Raw genomic sequence first — 17,778 nt, forward strand, 5'->3', positions numbered from 1 at the left:
ATAGGTCAGACCACTCACTGAGACTGAGGGAGCACTGTGAGAACAAGACCATGTGCTGACACAGAGACCATTCACAAAAGCCTAGACTGAACACTGAGAGCGAACCTGCAAGCTGGACTGAGACCATAATTAGAGATGGCACTGTCTGGCTGCCTGCATATTGATTTCTGACTCAAAAAGAACCTGAACACAGAACACAGAACCCAGAAAACAGCACTGCAGTGGTCTTTTATCTCTGTACTTGGGGAGAAGATCCACTAGTTCTTTTACTGTATTAAAGAACCTATTTGTGAAACAGCGAAACAAAGTCTGAAGCCTCCATTCATTTTCATACTCAGAAAGTACGACAACCGTTTTATTTCTACAACTTCTATCATGCAGCCCTAAAAATTATTTTTTTGTAATTTATGAGCATTATACTTCAGTTACTATCTATGTTTGGTATAGGGGAGACTAAAACACATTCACAAGAACAGATAAATAGTGATACACGATCACGATCCTATGAGCGCTGTAACACAAACACATAACTTCACTATAGGCACTGTGCTCCAGCCATATAACAGCTCCATTGCACTCATAACCAGTCATAAAGATGTCCAGGACGGACAAATATGAACATACAGTGGCGTGAAAATGTATTTGCTCCCTTCCTGATTTCCTCTTTTATTATTATTCATATAATCAAATAAAATTTATTAGACAAGTGTAACCAGGTTATGCACCATCAATGAACATGCAGTAGAGAAACTCAGATATGCTGGTGTCTTACCTGAAAAGCAGAACCCTGAAGAAAACATTGTGTTGATTGGCTGCGGGGGTCGGCGGACTCAGCCAGAAGGCTTTTATGAAATGGAGATTCAGCTCTATGGAATATGCTGTGTAGTACCCACCTTAGTTGTCCCTGGTCAGCCAGACAATCTCATATAAGGTTCAAATGTCATCAAACATCTAATGCACAATTTGAAGAGTAGCAGCAGCTACTGGGACATGGCATCCAGATATGAACATCAGTTTAACCCCGAAGTTGATCCTTTCCTGTCGATGTTCACCAGTGTTGAGCAATGGAAGGGGAGCGAGGTTCCTGATAAGATTAGCACTGTTAAGCTCACCCAAGCAGTCACACTCCTACCCAGGCATGAATATCTAGTCTGGGGCAAATTCCCTCCCAATGTGCCTATGTCACCTGGCAGCATTGTTATGGTGGGGCCAACCGCTTCCAAAGTTCAGCCACGGGGTGTTCATGTAGGCTGTCTTGTCATGCCTCTCTGGGGTGATAAGTGGGTGCCCATGACAGTTACCCATCAGAAAAGAAAAATTGCAAGATGGCTGACGTGTCTCCATGTCTGGCAATAGAAGATTTTAATGTCTTTCAGGGCCTACATGTTGCTTCGGAGAAACAACAACCCAGTGCCTCTTCCAGGGCCTGTCCTGGTGCCTAGCCAGCTGAAAGCCTGTCAGAGCTCGGCTTGGCTGATGTCAAGATTGATTCATTTCATATTAGCGAAGCTTGTAAGATTGAGCTTACCTTGCTGCTTACTGAATTTCAAGGCATCTTCTCTAAACACCCATTGGTCTGTGGTGAAGCTAAGGAGTACACCCACCGTATTCATCCACCGTCTCACTAATGGCCGACCATTCCGCTTACTGTATAGGAGGGTTCCTCCCGCTCACTATCAAAAGCTGAGGCAAGTGCTCACCAACATGGAGGAAAGAGGAATTATTCAGAAGTCCACAAGCAAGTACGCATCACTTTTGGTGATAGCGTGGAAGAAGGACGGTGGATTACGGATCTGCGTCAATTTCAGATGGCTGAACATGCGAACTTTAAAAGACGCCCATCCTTTACCACACCAGTCTGACTGCTTGGCTGCTCTTGGTGGTAACTGTCTCTTCAGTACAATGGATCTCACTTCAGGCTTTTATAATCTCCGATGCATGATGACAACAAGAAGTACACAGCTTTCACAATGCCCCTTGGACTGCACGAATACAATCGCATGCCACAGGGGTTGTGTAATAGCCCAGCGTCCTTTATGAGGATGACGATGGGAATCTTTGGGGACATGAACTTCACAAAGCTCTCATGTTATCTTAATGATCTTCTTGTTTTTGCACCATCGGACAGTGAGGCCCTGTCCAGACTGTGTACTGTATTTCAGAGGTTGAGGGAAAACAATTTACTAGTCCAATTTTGGATCAAAATTCTATGGACAGATGAGTTAAAAGTGGAACTTTTTGGAGGGTGCACGTCTTCCAATGTCTGGCATCAAGCGAATACAGCATTGCACTGTAAGAACATCATACCTACAATAAAACATGGTGGTGTCAGCGTGATGGCATGGGGATGTTGCTGCCTTGGGACCTGGACAACTTGCTATCATTGGAGGAAGTGTCAGGGCCAAACATCACAATGTATAGATGGACAGCTCATGCTCTGCAGACCGCCCCTTCTGACCCCCCCCCCCCCCTTCACTACGGTGGCCCTTCCCTCGTCCCGTCCTCTCACCACGACAGCCTGGTCACCAGGAGCAAGACCCCCCCCCCCCCAGCACCACAAGCCTAGGTACACTGCAAGTAAATATCCCCGCGCACACTCACACACACCACACGGTGACCACTCTCCAAGTCGTCTCCTGTGCCAGCCCTTGCAACAGAAGCAAGACCCCTCTTGGCTGCCCAAGGGGGGTAACCCACACCAGGGAGGAGGTCGTCCACTCTTGTGCACACACACACACACAAAAATAAAAAAAGGTGGTAAGTAACTCGGCCTGGCCCTCTACACTGGGCCTTGCTTGCATCCCAAAATAAAATCCAAGCACCACCCCGATCCGCCTCCTGCCCAGCCTGGGGCTCTGCTGCATTGCCGCTCTCAGGCCTCTCTTCCCCTCTCCTTCCCCAGCCAGCCTCCGTTGTATTACCTGTTCCATGCCTCACTCCAGGAAGGCGGTCCAGATCCGCAGCGCTCCACTGTCACTCGCTCCACACACGCACTACAAATTAAAAGTAAATCCCCTCCCGGGACCACCGAAAAAAAAAAAATAAACAAAAGGAAACATAAAGAACGAAACGAAACTTAACATTAACAAAAATATTTGCAAAGGAAAAAGAAACCCGGCCGAAAACGTGAAACAAACCGAAACCAAAAATAACCAACAAACAAAAACAACGATAAATAATCAAATGAAACAAAAATAATTCCCCCAGTAAAACCAGTCGATCCAATAGAGATGATGTGGCAGGACTTGAAAAAGAGCAGTTCATGTTCAAAACCTACCAATCTGTAAGAGTTAAAGCAGTTCTGCAAAGAAGAGGTGGCCAGGATTCCTCCACAGAGATGTGCAAGGCTCATATCAAATTATAGGAAACATTTAGTTGCAATTATTGCTTTTAAGGGTGGTCCAACCAGATATTAGGTTTAAGGGGGCATTTACTTTTTCACAGGGGTGATATGGGCGTACATTAACCTGCGTGAAGTTGGCACCCCAAGTATTTAAAAAGTTCAAAATGGTATTACTGTTTGTTTGTGCTACGTTTGTGCCGTAAAAATATTCGTTTGTGCTGCTATGGTTTTTTAGATATAACAAATTATATTGTATGTGCTGTGACATCACCCAGCACCCCAATCTTCTCCGAATTGCTCCAAAATGGTCTCGTTCGTTTGTGCTACGTTTTGCCGGTTTGTGCCGTAAAAATTTTCGTTTGTGCTGCTATGGTTTTTTAGATATAAACATTGCATCTTTTGGCGATGACGTCACCCAGCACCCCAAGCTTCTCCGAATTGCTCCAAAATGGTCTGGTTCGTTTGTGCTACGTTTGTGCCGGTTTGTGCCGTAAAAATTTTCGTTTGTGCTGCTATGGTTTTTTAAATATAAACATTGCATCTTTTGGCGATGACATCACCCAGCACCCCAAGCTTCTCCGAATTGCTCCAAAATAGTCTCGTTCGTTTGTGCTACGTTTGTGCCGTAAAAATGTTCGTTTGTGCTGCTATGGTTTTTTTAGATATAAACATTGCATCTTTTGGCGATGACGTCACCCAGCACCCCAAGCTTCTCCAAATTGCTCCAAAATAGTCTCGTTCATTTGTGCCGTAAAATTTTTCGTTTGTGCTGCTATGGATTTGTAGATATAAACATTATATTTTTGGGCGATGAGGTCACCCAGCACCCCAAGCTTCTCCGAATTGCTCCTAAATGGTCACGTTAGTTTCTGCTACGTTTGTGCTGGTTTGTGCCATGATAATTTTAGTTCGTGCGGTCATGCTTTGGATAAACACTGTACTTCATGGCAAAAATTCTGTGACAACTTCCAGAACGCTGCTTTCTCCATAACGAAGAAAGTGGCTTCTACTGTGCAACGTTTTGCTGGTTGGTGCCCTGAAAAAACTTACATTACATTATTTCCTGATAGGCCTATGTGAGATACGTATCATCTCACATAGGCCATGTAATATTTAATATGTTTAATAAACATAAGCCATACGTGTGTGGTCCTGCAGGTATACAGGTAATCTTGAATGTCTATAGACACTGCCCCATTTCATTTTTTTCCTGTTCTGTATTTTAACTGCTCTATTTGAGTGTAGAATGCACGAGACCACCTGTGGGTATTTAAACTGTGGGAACGCGCTGTGTTCTTCAGTTGGCAGTTAACATGAACTGAAGTAAATAGACAAGTAAATATATATATAAATATTTGCACCACTCATTCAGTGGTGCAAAATATTCATCTCTTGAAGAAAACCTGTTCTTTGTGTGAAATGTCTTGTCTAATGCATTTACTGTCGTATTGGTGTAATTAATCAGTTTATCAAATAGGCCTACTTGATCTTATATATTTTCATTTTCACTACATCAGTGTAGAGTATCAAAAAAGAAACCTGAGTGGGGGAGTATATAGCATCAAGAAAACTTCAGACGCACTGAAGAATCGATTATTTTAACGTCTTTACACTGCGTTTTCTCTAATTTGTCTCACCTTTCGTTGGATATTTCGATTTGTAATATTTCCGATTTCTTAACCAAATGCTCCCACGTTATGGGTTTTCAACATTCTCTACTTAGGGAAAAATTTAACAGCTGCAAGAAATAGCAGGAACACTTTTATGCATCTGAAAATACGTAACAGGTTTTGGTGTGTTCAAATGTATTGTAACTTAAGTGGTAATGATTTTCGAACACCATTGCTATCTTGATCAATTTTAAATCAACTGGAGGCTTTTTGGAATGGAATAGAGGTACAATAGTAGGTAATGTGTATCACAATCACTTGCGTTGCTAACCGTAATGCAGTGACAACGTCACAAATAGTTAGTCTCATGGTCTCCTTAGAAACGTTGGTTCGTTAAGAAAGATGCGGCCAGATGCAGCAGCGGTAAGATCGACAGAGTGATAGGTGAATAATGTGCTTTATGACAGTGATCAATTGAATGATTTTATTATTACATCCGAAAAATTTCCATTCTGTGGAATAGTAAAGTTGAAGAATAAGAAAAATTAAACACAAAGTACATGACAATGTTCGTAATTTTTCTCTGAAAAGGACAATGTAAATCAATTGAAATACATGTAAATTCGTGTTTATTTCTTTGTTATGTATGCAGTAGCTAATACAGCAAGTGTCACATTTGGTAGCGACAGCACGCTCACCTATATGTATTCTATGGTTTCATTGCGCTGGTGCCGTCAGAGTTGAGTTCAGCCGAGCCATTCACAGATGGATTGGTGGGTGCAGACAGACATCCCCCCACATGGCATGGGAATCCCAAGAGGGCAGACAAACACCTATTCACACAGTGACTTGTCTTTGCCCTGGGACTATGTCAGCCAGAGGAGCAGTGAGAGTGGCTATACCCGAGGCATGAGGAACCCCCTTGTCACTTTTGTGAGTATGACTCATTTCCTAACTCCTACTACCCCTACTCTCTTTCTGTAAGTCTTTTGTTTAAATGTACAGTAAAACAATCTTTTCTCTCTCTCTCTCTCTCTCTCTCTCTCTCTCTCCTGTCAGGACTCCCTGGTACTTGAACCTCAACCCCGCATTGAAAAGGCCAGCACAGTGTGTAAATCCATTGGGAAGAAGGTAAGAGCAGAATATGGGTACATAGAGTCTGGAGAAAAGAGGTATAATGAGCCAGCCTCGTTACAGGGGTATAATGACCTGTTCTACAGTGGAAAGAGTCACTTCCACTGACCACCTGTTTGGATCAAGTAGATATGTCAGGCTGACACAATAGAGTCAGGTGTCTCAGTGTATTGAAGTGACTCACAGGAGGGCAGAGTGTCTTGTTGCAGTGAAGTCATGGTAGCAGTGTGGTTGTTTCAGGAGTGCTCTGGGTTTGTCCACAACATGTCTAACCTGCGGCCTCTGGGGAGCACACTTGATGACCCCCAGTGCTTCCTGACAAAGTACCAGAGCAAGTGAGTGTGTGTTTGTGTGTCTTTTGAAACATTAATTATATTAGTTAACCAATACATAAATTAATTGAAGTAATTAATTATCAATAAATTGATATATAATATTATTAATATTAATACATAGGGTATTTATATCACATTTATTTATTTATAATCTATAATCCATTATTAATAATGTGCATTTTCTGTTTTGATTTCTTTGTGAAATGTCATGCATGTAATTGGAAACATACTCCTGACCAAATTTTATCAGGCTTGTGTCAATGTGAGCTGGTATTACATTTGTTTCAGCTTCTCAGATGGCAAAGGATTAGTCCCAAGAGACGACCACCTGAGCACAGTTTACCAAGGCTCACTGCCCATGCTTGTCAATCAAACTCTGCAGGAATCAGGCTTCACTCAAGGCTCCAGCAATCCTCTAGTCTGGCCTGTGAGTCCTGCCTATTTCTCACTCTCTCTCCCTCACTCAGTTTCTCATCCTGTCTGCTTCTCTTAATTGGGGGGGGGGGGGGGGGGGGGGGGGTGAGACTGCTGGAGAAAGTATTGGCACTTAGAGAGGCACTGGACTGTCTTGCTAGTAATGTGCCCCCTGGTGACAGCAGCAGTGGGGGTTGGCAGGAAGGTGTGGGGAAGCTATTAACATTTGCTTCTCCAGTGCTTGGGAACTTCAGACAGTTTGGTGGTAAGGCTTTACAAGTTGTCTACACAGGCCTTATGGGAGGTGAAAGACCACCAGTGGCAGGGTGAGGTCAGGAATCAGACCTCTTCAGGGTACAGGTTGAAGGCTCTTTAGGAGCTCCTTATTCCCTATGTGCGATCTGTAGGGGGGAATCACACATGGTGCCCTTTCCACAAGCCTACATCTGAGGGGTATCCATTTTGAGCTCTTCCCAAGGGCTTTCCTCTTTCATTTGCAACTTTTATTCCACTTGACAGCATCAGTTTGAAATTGGGTGAGGTTTACCCTTTGGGACCCCAATATTCCTTTGGACAGAGATAGAGCAGGGATGGGTGATGTGATTGAGGGTGTTTGATGTACATTGTATGGTGTATTTGTGGTTGTCTAATGAAGTATGTTTTTGTTGTTTTTGAAAGTCTTTTGACTGAATAATATTTGCTTTACTGAGATTACATACAAATTGTAGTTGTTGCCAAAGCATGTTATATACAGCTGTACAGAAGACAAAATGAAGAAAAAAATAGACAAACAGACAAACGCATGAATTACAGCTACAAATCTAAACCAAAGAGCATACAGACGGGTGATAAATTAAAGGAAAAACCAACATAAAGTGTCTTAGTAAGGTGTTGGGCCACCACGAGCCGCCAGAACAGCTTCAGTGCGCATTGGCATAGATTCTACAAGTCTCTGGAACTCTACTGGAGGGATAGAACACCATTCTTCCAAAAGATATTCCCTCATTTGGTGTTTTGATGATGGTGGTGGAGAGCTCTGTCTAACACATCGGTCCAAAATCTCCCATAGGCGTTCAATTGGGTTGAGATCTAGTGACTGTGAAGGCCATAGCATGTGATTCACATCATTTTCATACTCATCAAACCATTCAGTGACCCCTCGTGCCCTATGGATGGGGGCATTATCATCCTGGAAGAGACCACTCCCATAGACAGAAGATACGCAGGACAGTGGGCCGTCCAGGACAGGTTTGAGAAACACTGCTCTAAGGGGACAAGTGGACCCAAACCATGCCAGCAAAAGGCCCCCCACACCATAACAGAGCCACCGGACCCCCTCACTGTAGCTCCTGCCATCTGTTCCCCAACAATGAACCCTCTTTCAAAGTCACTTAGATCTTTTCCTCTGGCCATCTTGATCCAAAATTGAGATGAACCTGGGCCTGCTCAGCATTTTTCATACATGCCTCAGAGCATGATTGGATGTTAATTGCTTAATTGTACCATGCAATACACCTTTGTGGAAGCATCTGCATTCGTAATGTTTCTCCACTCATTTATTCAGGGTTTTCCTTTAATTTGTCACCCATCTGTATGTGAAGATTGCATACTGATTTTTCAGTGTTAGACCACTGTACTCATCTCGGTTTAAGTTCAAATAAGCTGTATTAGCATTTCCATACAGCTTGGCAGCATTGCTAAAGACATGTAAATATACTAGACTATTGACTTCTACATTTTTTCTAATTTTCCCTTTCTCTTTCGGTACCCTAGATGCTTCCTGACTCTCAGCCCAGCAGCCAGAGGACTATCCTACTGCCTCAGAAGATGCTGACTGGGAGGAAGGTGAGGTGATGTTCATGTATATAGCTGTCTCCCTCTGTGTCTTGCACAGTGAAGCGGTAGCCAGCATGGCACTGGAGAATCGGGTGTCTTGCTGTTATAATGATCATGTTGACTGTGAAGTGCCGTCATGGCAGCGGTGTGGTTGTTTCAGGAGTGCTCTGGGTTTGTCCGCAACAAGTCTAACCTGCAGACTCTGGGGAGCATACCTGATGACCCCCAGCGCTTTCTGACAAACTACCAGAGAAAGTAAGTGTGTGTGTGTGTGTGTGTTTGTCCTGCACCAGGTAGATACATTTTTTGTGGATCCATGATATTAGCTATATCACACTGAATGCCTGGGACAGCCACCCAGGGAAGGTGCAGTTTGGGGTACCAGTTTGCGGCATCTGTAGTTTTAGTCTTGGTGTAATTGTAGTGTAACTGTGTTCATCTACATGTTTGTAGTATAATGCAATGCATATGGGTGAACATGTTCCTTATCTTATCAGGTGAACATGAATTTCTGCATTACAATGATGCAGCTATAGTTGTGACGTGTGGCTAATATGGAGATTAAATACCTGGTTTTATATTATTTCATCTGTATGTCCACTTGATTTTATCCCACTTAATCTGTATTTAAATTAGGATTTTGCTAAAGACAATTGTTAAAAAAACAAGGAAAACACTAAATGTAGCAGAAATGACATCAGCCTGGAGAGTATAATGTCAAGAATATTATGTATGATACATAATAGTCACATATTATGTGTTTTTAACTTGCAAGTGTTTATTCAAAAAGATTCAGGCCCATGCTGATGCATGTAACCTGACACTCACTCATAGTTTCTTTGACATGTTGCATATTTCCCTCAAATTTCAGAGAATACAACAGGAGAGAGTATGACAGCAAATATCGTTCTTACCTTTGTGTTTCAGTTTCTGTAAAGGTGCAGAATGGATGACTGGACAATAGCAGGCATCTACAGGTACAGAGACAGAGCATACACCGCTTTGGACACAGACACACCCACATAGGTACACACACATACACACACAAGCAAACAAATACACCACACCTAATTTTGCAAATACTATAACAAAAGCTTTTATCTATATCTGGCACCACGTCTTTTCTTTTTCAACATTAAAATAAAAGGTTCTTTTCAACCTCACAGACACTTGGTTCCAGAGCCATTCACAGCAACTTCAGTAAGACATATGTACAGAGGCCAGACCACACCAGTGCATGTTATCACTGCAATATTGTGAGAACATTGTGGATTCAGCTTTTTAGGTCATGTGTTCTTTTTCTTTCACAGCAATGTATCAAGGAGAGTGTGGCTGTGGAAGTGAAGGAAATTGTTAACCAATTTGTCAATTATAAATAAATCTCAATCTGTGAAGAAAACATGGGCCATGAGTGTATATGTGAGGTCTGCCTTGTAGTGTTTGTGCGGCTGAAATTATTAGCACATTCAGATCTTCATCTGTCATTGAATTAACACACTCTCCATGGAGCTCCTCTGCAGATCTATGGCATTGTGCTGTTCTTTTCCTCTGCCAGGCTACTCAGCTGCATGTTTTTAGCTAAACAGCACAGAGGGCTTCTTTTTATCAGTACTAAAGATGTCTTGTCTAATAGCCAGGGAGTGTTGTACGCTGTAATATAAATGATTAAGCCATTTACACAGTATTAGACCTGCATGAAATGTATCAAACCACCCACCACGTCTTTATTTGTATTCCCACTTTAAATTCTGTTTTTATGAATTCATGTCATGTACATGCTAGCTGTTCATTTCTGTGTTAGCAGATTATCTATATTTATATGATATAAAATGATAATTTTGCAATGTTATGAATACATTGTCTGAGAATATTTACCAGATGGGTGTGTCAGCTGCATTGGAGAAATACTAATCTGTACAATTGTCATTTATAATCTGAGGGTCAAATCCCAACCAAAAATTAGCAATGCTTACTTTAATCTAAAAAGCATTTCTTTGCAAGTTTTTATGATCAGTTTATTGACCCTGCTTCATGGGGTTGCAGCTCAGTTAAAGAGCCATTACCACATTGGAAAAACTTCACAAAATCCATCGGAAGAAACAGGAAAGTGGTGAAATTACATAGATAGAGGCTACAACACTTCAGATATTTTTAAGCTTCCCTCTTCAGGAAAAGGTCTTAAACAGCACTGATAATCTCATGTTCTTTGAAACATCTCTTTGTAGGATTCATACATGGTACTTTATAAAAAGCCACATTTACATAGGTCAGACATTTTGAGTGACTATTTTTGCCCTGGTTAGTGTGAAAGGTACGGAGAGGACAGGGTGTAATTCCTGATAAATATGCTAAGAGGCATAGTGACTGGCTGGTGTTTCAAACATGAGCAGCTATTTGCAGATGGCAGTCTGTTTGTAGATCCTAAAGCCACAATCCCAGATTAATCTCAGGGATAAGAATAGAGCACTGTCTGTTCTAGCTGCCTTATTTCCAGGATACAGCCCCCTTAGCGTGTATTTATTTGTTCAGTGCTCACTGAAACTTCATCTTCATTAGTGAGTCTCTGCAGCTCACTGTGGTCTATATAACTGCTTTCTGAGTTTCAGTCACACTGTGTTAGTGTCTCCCTATAACATGCAAAACCATACACTGGCCTCTTTACTTGTAAGACTCTATAGGTTGTATCACTACTGTAGGTACAGTAAGTGTGTGTGAACTTGTGTGTCTCTTTACACAATGTGTCTGTCTACACTCTGTAAATCCAAATGAAATAATGAATGTAGAGCCCACTGTATCAGTAGTGATGTGAAACCGCATGTCCATCAAAGTAAACCTGTTACAGCAGAAGCCCCCCCCCCCCCCCCCAAAAAAAAGCATATGGTTTTATTAAACACACTTTATTGAATAAAAAAAAATACACTCACTCAAACTCAAACAAAACCTCTGCCCCAAAAACACAGCAAGGCAACTGCAACTGGTTCTGTTCAATCAAAAAATAGAATCAATATTGAATGAATTTGCAAACCTTGATAAAAATACAATTTAGAAGGCGACTTCCACTGTTATTCCACACAATAAAAAAACACTCTCTATCCAATTTTATAGCACTCTTCAATTGTTCCAATCTCAGTGACCTTTCACACTGTCACACACACAGATGCAATAAGGTGTGAATGCATTACAATGGAGAGGAAAGGTGAGAAGCACAGAAAAACATGTTCATACGCCTGCCTCAGGGTTGGTCTTCCTCAGTATACAGAGAGGGACGAAAACATATTTCCAAATGAACTCAGCACCTGCATTTATTTTGGAATGCACATGAGTCATAGGGAAGTCTCAATCCAGATTCTAGTCCAGTTCAAAGAATGTTCCGAACCATTATTATTACTGACACCAGTACCAGCTCTAGTACCCAGTATACTTACAGCACCATAGTGCCAAGTGTCCATTCTGGTTCTGCCTATTTCAGTCTCCCCTGTCCATTATTGGTGCCCATTCTGACTCTCCTGATGGCAGCAGATTTCACATCCTAAAGCAGTATAAATCCTGTCCAGCCTGTTTGTGTTTAGTCTTCACTGACGTGCTCGGGCAAAGGCGTCTCGAAGCCATGGGGAATCCTCATAGAGCCGTGGGTCACCCAGGTACTCCGTAGTTCGCTTGTAAAAGTAGTAGTACAATACAGCCGCTGCACAAAGAAGAGTGCACTTAACACGTTAAACACATGGGAGAACATCATTAAACGCCTTAAAGACAGCATTCAGTTTTCTCCAGTCATACCCATTAGCTTGTTTCAAGATACAAATAAATTAAAAGATGGAGTGAGCTATTGTATGGTATGACATATAATGTGCATATAGAACTACATAATCCTCACTACGTTCCTGTGCAAGGCAACTTTGGTGTCAGATAAACTCAGACCAACTTAATCTCATAAATTACACTCATGATGGAATGGAATGGCCTGTACTGCCTCATTCCCATTTCCCATCATTTCCCACCAACTCTGCAGCAAAGTCAAAAGTGTCAAAAGACCCAGTGCTCCTGCTCATTCCTGAGAACTGCATCGTCATATCAACATGTGTATTGTATGATAGTGTGGGGGGTGGGGGGGTGGGGTTAAATGCTCACAGGACATGACAGTCCCACATTTCCTGCCAACCTCAGTTCATCTTGACTGACATACACTCTGGGTACCAGAGTGCAGTGCATGGTGACATCACAGTGAAACTTACCAAGCCTCTGGAAGACAAACAGCGCTTGTAGTCCATCTGTCCACACAAAGCGATTTGAGTCCAGCCAACGCAGGTTCTGCATGCAGAGAGACAGGAAAGCTGAAACACTCTTGAGGAGTCATGTAGGTTACAACCTCTAGCACTTCGCTTTTCTCTAAGAATGTTACCCATGTGTAAGCATGACATTACAAAAGCTGTCTCAAATGAGGTTATGTTCACCCTTTTGTGTACATGAATACACACCCAGTTTGAAATGATATGTAATCAACTCTTAGCTAATTTACCCTGACTATTAATGCAGCAATCACAAGGACTTAATGGCAGCTGGCACATGTAATCAACAATCGAGGGGTAGTTAGCCCTCCTCAGACGCTAAGGTTGACAAACTGAGTATTTTTCAACTCTCCTAGGTTATCCAGGCTATTGTCACAGCCTTGCACAGCGTAAGTTGTTGCTGAAGTCTTATACGACACCATACAATACTGAAATGCAGAACAACCAGCTTCTACTATCAATGCTACAACAGGGTAGTCACTTTGCCCAGTTTCTGTGTTACTGACAGAAATATCATGTGGTCTTCTTCACAAAGCAAAATCAAGGTCCAAGCAGTGGCATTTAAGTAGGGTATCAGTCACCTGAGCCAGAAAACCTCACTCATGTGCACACTCACACTCTCCACACCCTTGCACACAGAAACAACGCATCCCACACCCTGCAGTACCAGGATCCAGCAGTGGAGGGAGATGCTGAGCCCCAGGTAGAGGGCAGACAGCAGCAGTAGGGCCCGGAAGCGCTCCAGCAGGAGGGACACCAGGCCCACCTGGAACACGTAGGTGTTAAACAGCATCAGGAGGATGATGATCACGTTGAACAGGATGGCAATGTCCTGGATGCTGTCGAACAGAGGCAGAGAGAGGATCAGCAGAGAGGAGTACTGTACCAATCATTCATACTCATCATACACAGTCATTCACACATACTGGCCAACAGTCACAAAATTATAACTATTCAAAATGGTGCAAACACAGGCAAAAAGGGTTGCATAAAAACGGGCAATGTTTCTCTATTTTGCTGAACAGATATATATGCTGAGTATAGAAAACTTAACTATAATTTCAATGTCAATACACACCATGGTGTACTTAGACCAATATCAACGCAAAATCTGACATATTGTTCGTGACTGGTGGGAGGAGGGATTAATGCAGAGTAATAATTAAGCGCGTGGTTACACTGACACAAACATCCAAGCAGTTTGTGTTTACCCCCAGCGAGCCGAAGAGGCAGGAAAGGCAGGAATTGTACAGATCAAAGTCTCAAAGTTTCAACCAAGCAATTATTTAGAGCAAAACAAACCCCCGCCTCCAAAATCACATGATACATATTTTTTTACAGTTTTTTACAAAAATGGAGGCTCCTGTATGAAACAGAGCCATTAAGATCACCCTGCCAACAGGATGTGCCTCAAGCCTCAGGTTGCTTTTCATGCTGGGTGCCATGGGCATTTTTACACACTTTCTACATAGCTAAAATAGAAACTGAGAATAGGAAAAAAACAGACATTTTCCAAGTGTAAAAGGCATGGCAGGACTTCTGCACCAGGTTGTCTGAAGTAAGTGTACTTGAATGTCCCTGTCCACCCTCCAGTTTGCGCTTCTCAGTGTCATCTGCCTCCTCCCCTCCCATCCTGTCCTCTCCTCTGCAGCCCCACCCTCTGTCCCTCCCAAAACTCACATGAAGAGCACAAGCTGGATGACAGGTGCTGCCCTCAGGAGCTCGCTGAAGGAGTTGACAAAAAGGTCATAGGCCAGCAGCGCCAGCTGGATAAGCAGCACCAGCGAGTAGTTGTTCGTCTGAAGCATCTCTTCGCGAAACCAGGACTCTGTCTCCACGGCTGAGCAGGGTGGGATTTGGGGCAGGGTATGGGCGTTCAGTGTCGCAGAGCCTCCTTCACTTCAAACCCTCCGTCACTCTGGCCACCAAACTCAAGGGGGCGTTCAAGGGTGTCAGAGACACCTTTATTCCAAATTTTCTGTCATTCTTGCTCCAGACACAATGGGGCATGAACACAGTGAGCTCAGGGTCTTCTCGTAGCCAGCCTTTCCGTCTCTCTGGTATCCCACAATACAGCACTGCCAGCCACCTCGAGTCCAGTCCAGCGTAACCTTTCTTCTGTTCAACTATGCAGCCAGACCAAATTCAGGCTATAAACCAGCAACATTTATAGTAAGCTAAGACCGATAACAAAACTGCTCCTGGGCATTCAGGATCTAGTTCAGATTATCCCAAAATAGCAAGGGGCAAAAGTCAAGGTCCGCAAGTCAGGACCAGGTCTGATCCAGTGCATGAAATTTCAGAACTGCCAACAGGGACTTACACACCAACTGAGCTGAACATACTGAAGAATCTATCTGTGTGCATCTTACTTTGTGTAACCTTATACTAAGGTATGGGCCTGTGTAAGTGTACCTCTCTCTGTATCTCCTTAGGAGGCAATATAAGTATAGTGTGACTGTGTGCTCAAGGACTCACTATTATGGTATGTGAACAACATCCAACCTCAAAAAGAGCTGAGAAAGCCCTGCTCTTAGTCATAATGAGACTCTGGAGACTCTTCTGTTTAAAAGCCACAGGAAATTGACCTGACTGAGTGGAATGCATGTTTTAATGTATGTGCACACTTAGCTGCAGCACACAGGCAGCTGGAATGCATTGGTTACTGCATTGCTGCACTTTTGCATGGGTCAGCATTTCAGCTGCATGTTACTGTTCCTGTTTCTGATGAAGATACTCTGCTGTGAAAGCAAACAGTGGCTGTAAAAGAAGGAAAGAATATAAAAATAGATTAAAACCAAAACAGTTTTACAAACATCATGCTACAGAAAACATTCATGTTACTGCATTTCAGCCAACTATTGCACTTTTTACACATTTTGAAGCTGTTCAAAATCTGAAAATACTTCAGACTGAGCGATGGTCATAGGTTCAGCTGAGCTCCATGAAGCAGTTCTGGGGTGTACTAGTGCAGGAGGAGCGTGCTATAGCATTCATCCTATGAAAATCTATTGGCAGGTGACTTCTTACAGAATTTGTATGGATTTACCATGTGCCGTAAGTTATTACTGTGAAATCTATTTACCTGAAGTCAATAAAAAGATAAAGATCTTCATTTTGGTGAAAGATAAAAGGAATCTTTACAGTTCACAGAGCTCCAAGCCTTTCAGAGCTATCCATCTAGCACCATCCATTTCTTTATACAAAATCTGGACCCCATTTATATATATTTCTTCACTTCACAGGTACTCTTATCCAGAGAAACCTCAAAAGCGAGTACACAAAAGTGAATCTGATAAAGTCGCAACAACAGTACACCCACAACTCAACAGACCATATCCAAGCATGTCAATCCATCCACAGTGCTATAATAAAATGTAATACAATGCATTATACAGTAATACAAGGACTACACTACTAAAGGATAGATTTCAGCCATGCTGTATTAGTGGAGCCAGGATGCAGTATGAAGAGGTGGCTCTTCAATCTATGATGCAGTATGCTTAGTGACCTTGCTGTTCTGACTGCTGAGTGAGAGGGTTGGCCAAGCAGAGTAGAGCTATCTGGATGTCATGGAAGGTCTACTGACAGCGCATATATGCAGGAGCTGTTCCTCTTGCTAGGTAGGCAAACGTGTGTGGTAAAATGGATGCAAGCTGCTCATTTTGGCCCAGAAATCAGGAAATCCAGAGGGGCCAGACATCCAGCTAGTGATTCAGTCACTGGATTTTGGTAAAGGTGACAGCAACAGCAAATAAATCTTCTTCACTCACTTCGATTTACTTACTCGACTGAACACGGGCATATTCAGAGCCTCAACACCACTGCTAACCCCTTTTAGCTATGTGTGTTACCTGACAATTTCCCCATTAGCAAAGTGTTCAAGGACAGCTTGCTCCATTTCACTATACACTTATTATTACACGATACAACAAAGCTGGCCATGAAAATTGTGAAATGGAGCATTATAAACTTAATACAAGCTAGCTGTAGCATGCATGTGCACTGAGCCTTTTAATGGCTTCAATGCTACTGAAAAGGTCAGCCAGACCTCTGTATCCAGTATAATAATGAAGATCAGTGACCCACCCCTAGACAGTTTGACCCCACTGCCTTGCAATCACAGGTTTAGCACCCATCTTGTTACATGAAGCAGCAGTCTAAAGAAACACCAGGGCATTATGCAGCGTGTGGTAATACTGTTACATGGCAGGTGAGAGAAGGTCAGAGTGGGGATTAAAGTATAATTTCACAGAGTGCAGACACCCTCATGGCCTATGATAATCTTCCTCCTGTTCTTACTCTTGGAAACACCCTCATATGCACACCATCCCACAACCAGATCTACTATGACCTCGAATGAATCCTACATTTTTCATCCTCCAAAAAAAAAAAAAAAATCCTCAAATTTCATGTGCCAAATTTCTTGATGAAACAAGATTGGATGATTTTACCTGCTGGTGCTGGCACTACCCTCTCTCTCGGGTTTGAATCTCAGGTTTCAAAGACAATATCCTTTTGAAATGGTCCACGACCACTATTGAGAATGCCCACCACAGGGCAATATAAAGCTGGTCCAATAGTGTGGACATCCTCAGGATAACGATAAAAAGAAACAATGAATACTTTATCACTTTAACCTCTATGTAATTCTGCATTCTTTATTTTATTCTTTTTTACCTGCTTTTAACAATGCAGGTGATCTTTATGTTGATAGTGTAGCAATGAACTATATCTGTAAAGTATACTTTTGTAAAATCTTCATTGTCTATTTATTTTTGTATGTTATTTATTTTGTAACCTTTGGAGTTCAGACTGAA

General features: G+C 42.4%; 2 protein-coding genes across 2 annotated transcripts; one reads left to right on the forward strand and one right to left on the reverse strand.

The window, feature by feature from the left end:
• Positions 1–6,332: 6,332 nt before the first annotated feature.
• Positions 6,333–8,931, forward strand: ppp1r32 (protein phosphatase 1, regulatory subunit 32). Its single transcript, XM_036534691.1, has 4 exons — positions 6,333–6,422; positions 6,711–6,849; positions 8,610–8,681; positions 8,833–8,931. The coding sequence occupies exons 1-4, from the start codon at positions 6,352–6,354 to the stop codon at positions 8,929–8,931; spliced, it is 381 nt and encodes a 126-aa protein (XP_036390584.1). The 5' UTR covers positions 6,333–6,351.
• Positions 8,932–11,634: 2,703 nt separating this feature from the next.
• On the reverse strand, positions 11,635–14,838 carry tmem138 (transmembrane protein 138). Its single transcript, XM_036535594.1, has 4 exons — positions 14,639–14,838; positions 13,626–13,797; positions 12,905–12,980; positions 11,635–12,357 (listed from the first exon to the last, which is right to left on the reverse strand). The coding sequence occupies exons 1-4, from the start codon at positions 14,764–14,766 to the stop codon at positions 12,245–12,247; spliced, it is 489 nt and encodes a 162-aa protein (XP_036391487.1). The 5' UTR covers positions 14,767–14,838; the 3' UTR covers positions 11,635–12,244.
• Positions 14,839–17,778: the final 2,940 nt, after the last annotated feature.

Source organism: Megalops cyprinoides, chromosome 8 (genome assembly GCF_013368585.1).
Source record: "Megalops cyprinoides isolate fMegCyp1 chromosome 8, fMegCyp1.pri, whole genome shotgun sequence".
Taxonomy (NCBI): domain Eukaryota; kingdom Metazoa; phylum Chordata; class Actinopteri; order Elopiformes; family Megalopidae; genus Megalops; species Megalops cyprinoides.

What these genes read in the sequence shown, in the direction of transcription:
- ppp1r32 (XM_036534691.1), top strand. Translation starts at nt 6,352, where the DNA reads ATGTCTAACCTGCGGCCTCTGGGGAGCACACTTGATGACCCCCAGTGC. An exon ending in CTGACAAAGTACCAGAGCAA is followed by an intron (nt 6,423 to 6,710) that starts GTGAGTGTGTGT and finishes CATTTGTTTCAG; the next exon opens with CTTCTCAGATGGCAAAGGAT. An exon ending in GCAATCCTCTAGTCTGGCCT is followed by an intron (nt 6,850 to 8,609) that starts GTGAGTCCTGCC and finishes TCGGTACCCTAG; the next exon opens with ATGCTTCCTGACTCTCAGCC.
- tmem138 (XM_036535594.1), bottom strand. Translation starts at nt 14,766, where the DNA reads ATGCTTCAGACGAACAACTACTCGCTGGTGCTGCTTATCCAGCTGGCG. An exon ending in ATCCAGCTTGTGCTCTTCAT is followed by an intron (nt 13,798 to 14,638) that starts GTGAGTTTTGGG and finishes TCTGTTCGACAG; the next exon opens with CATCCAGGACATTGCCATCC. An exon ending in GTTTGTCTTCCAGAGGCTTG is followed by an intron (nt 12,358 to 12,904) that starts GTAAGTTTCACT and finishes TTCTTTGTGCAG; the next exon opens with CGGCTGTATTGTACTACTAC.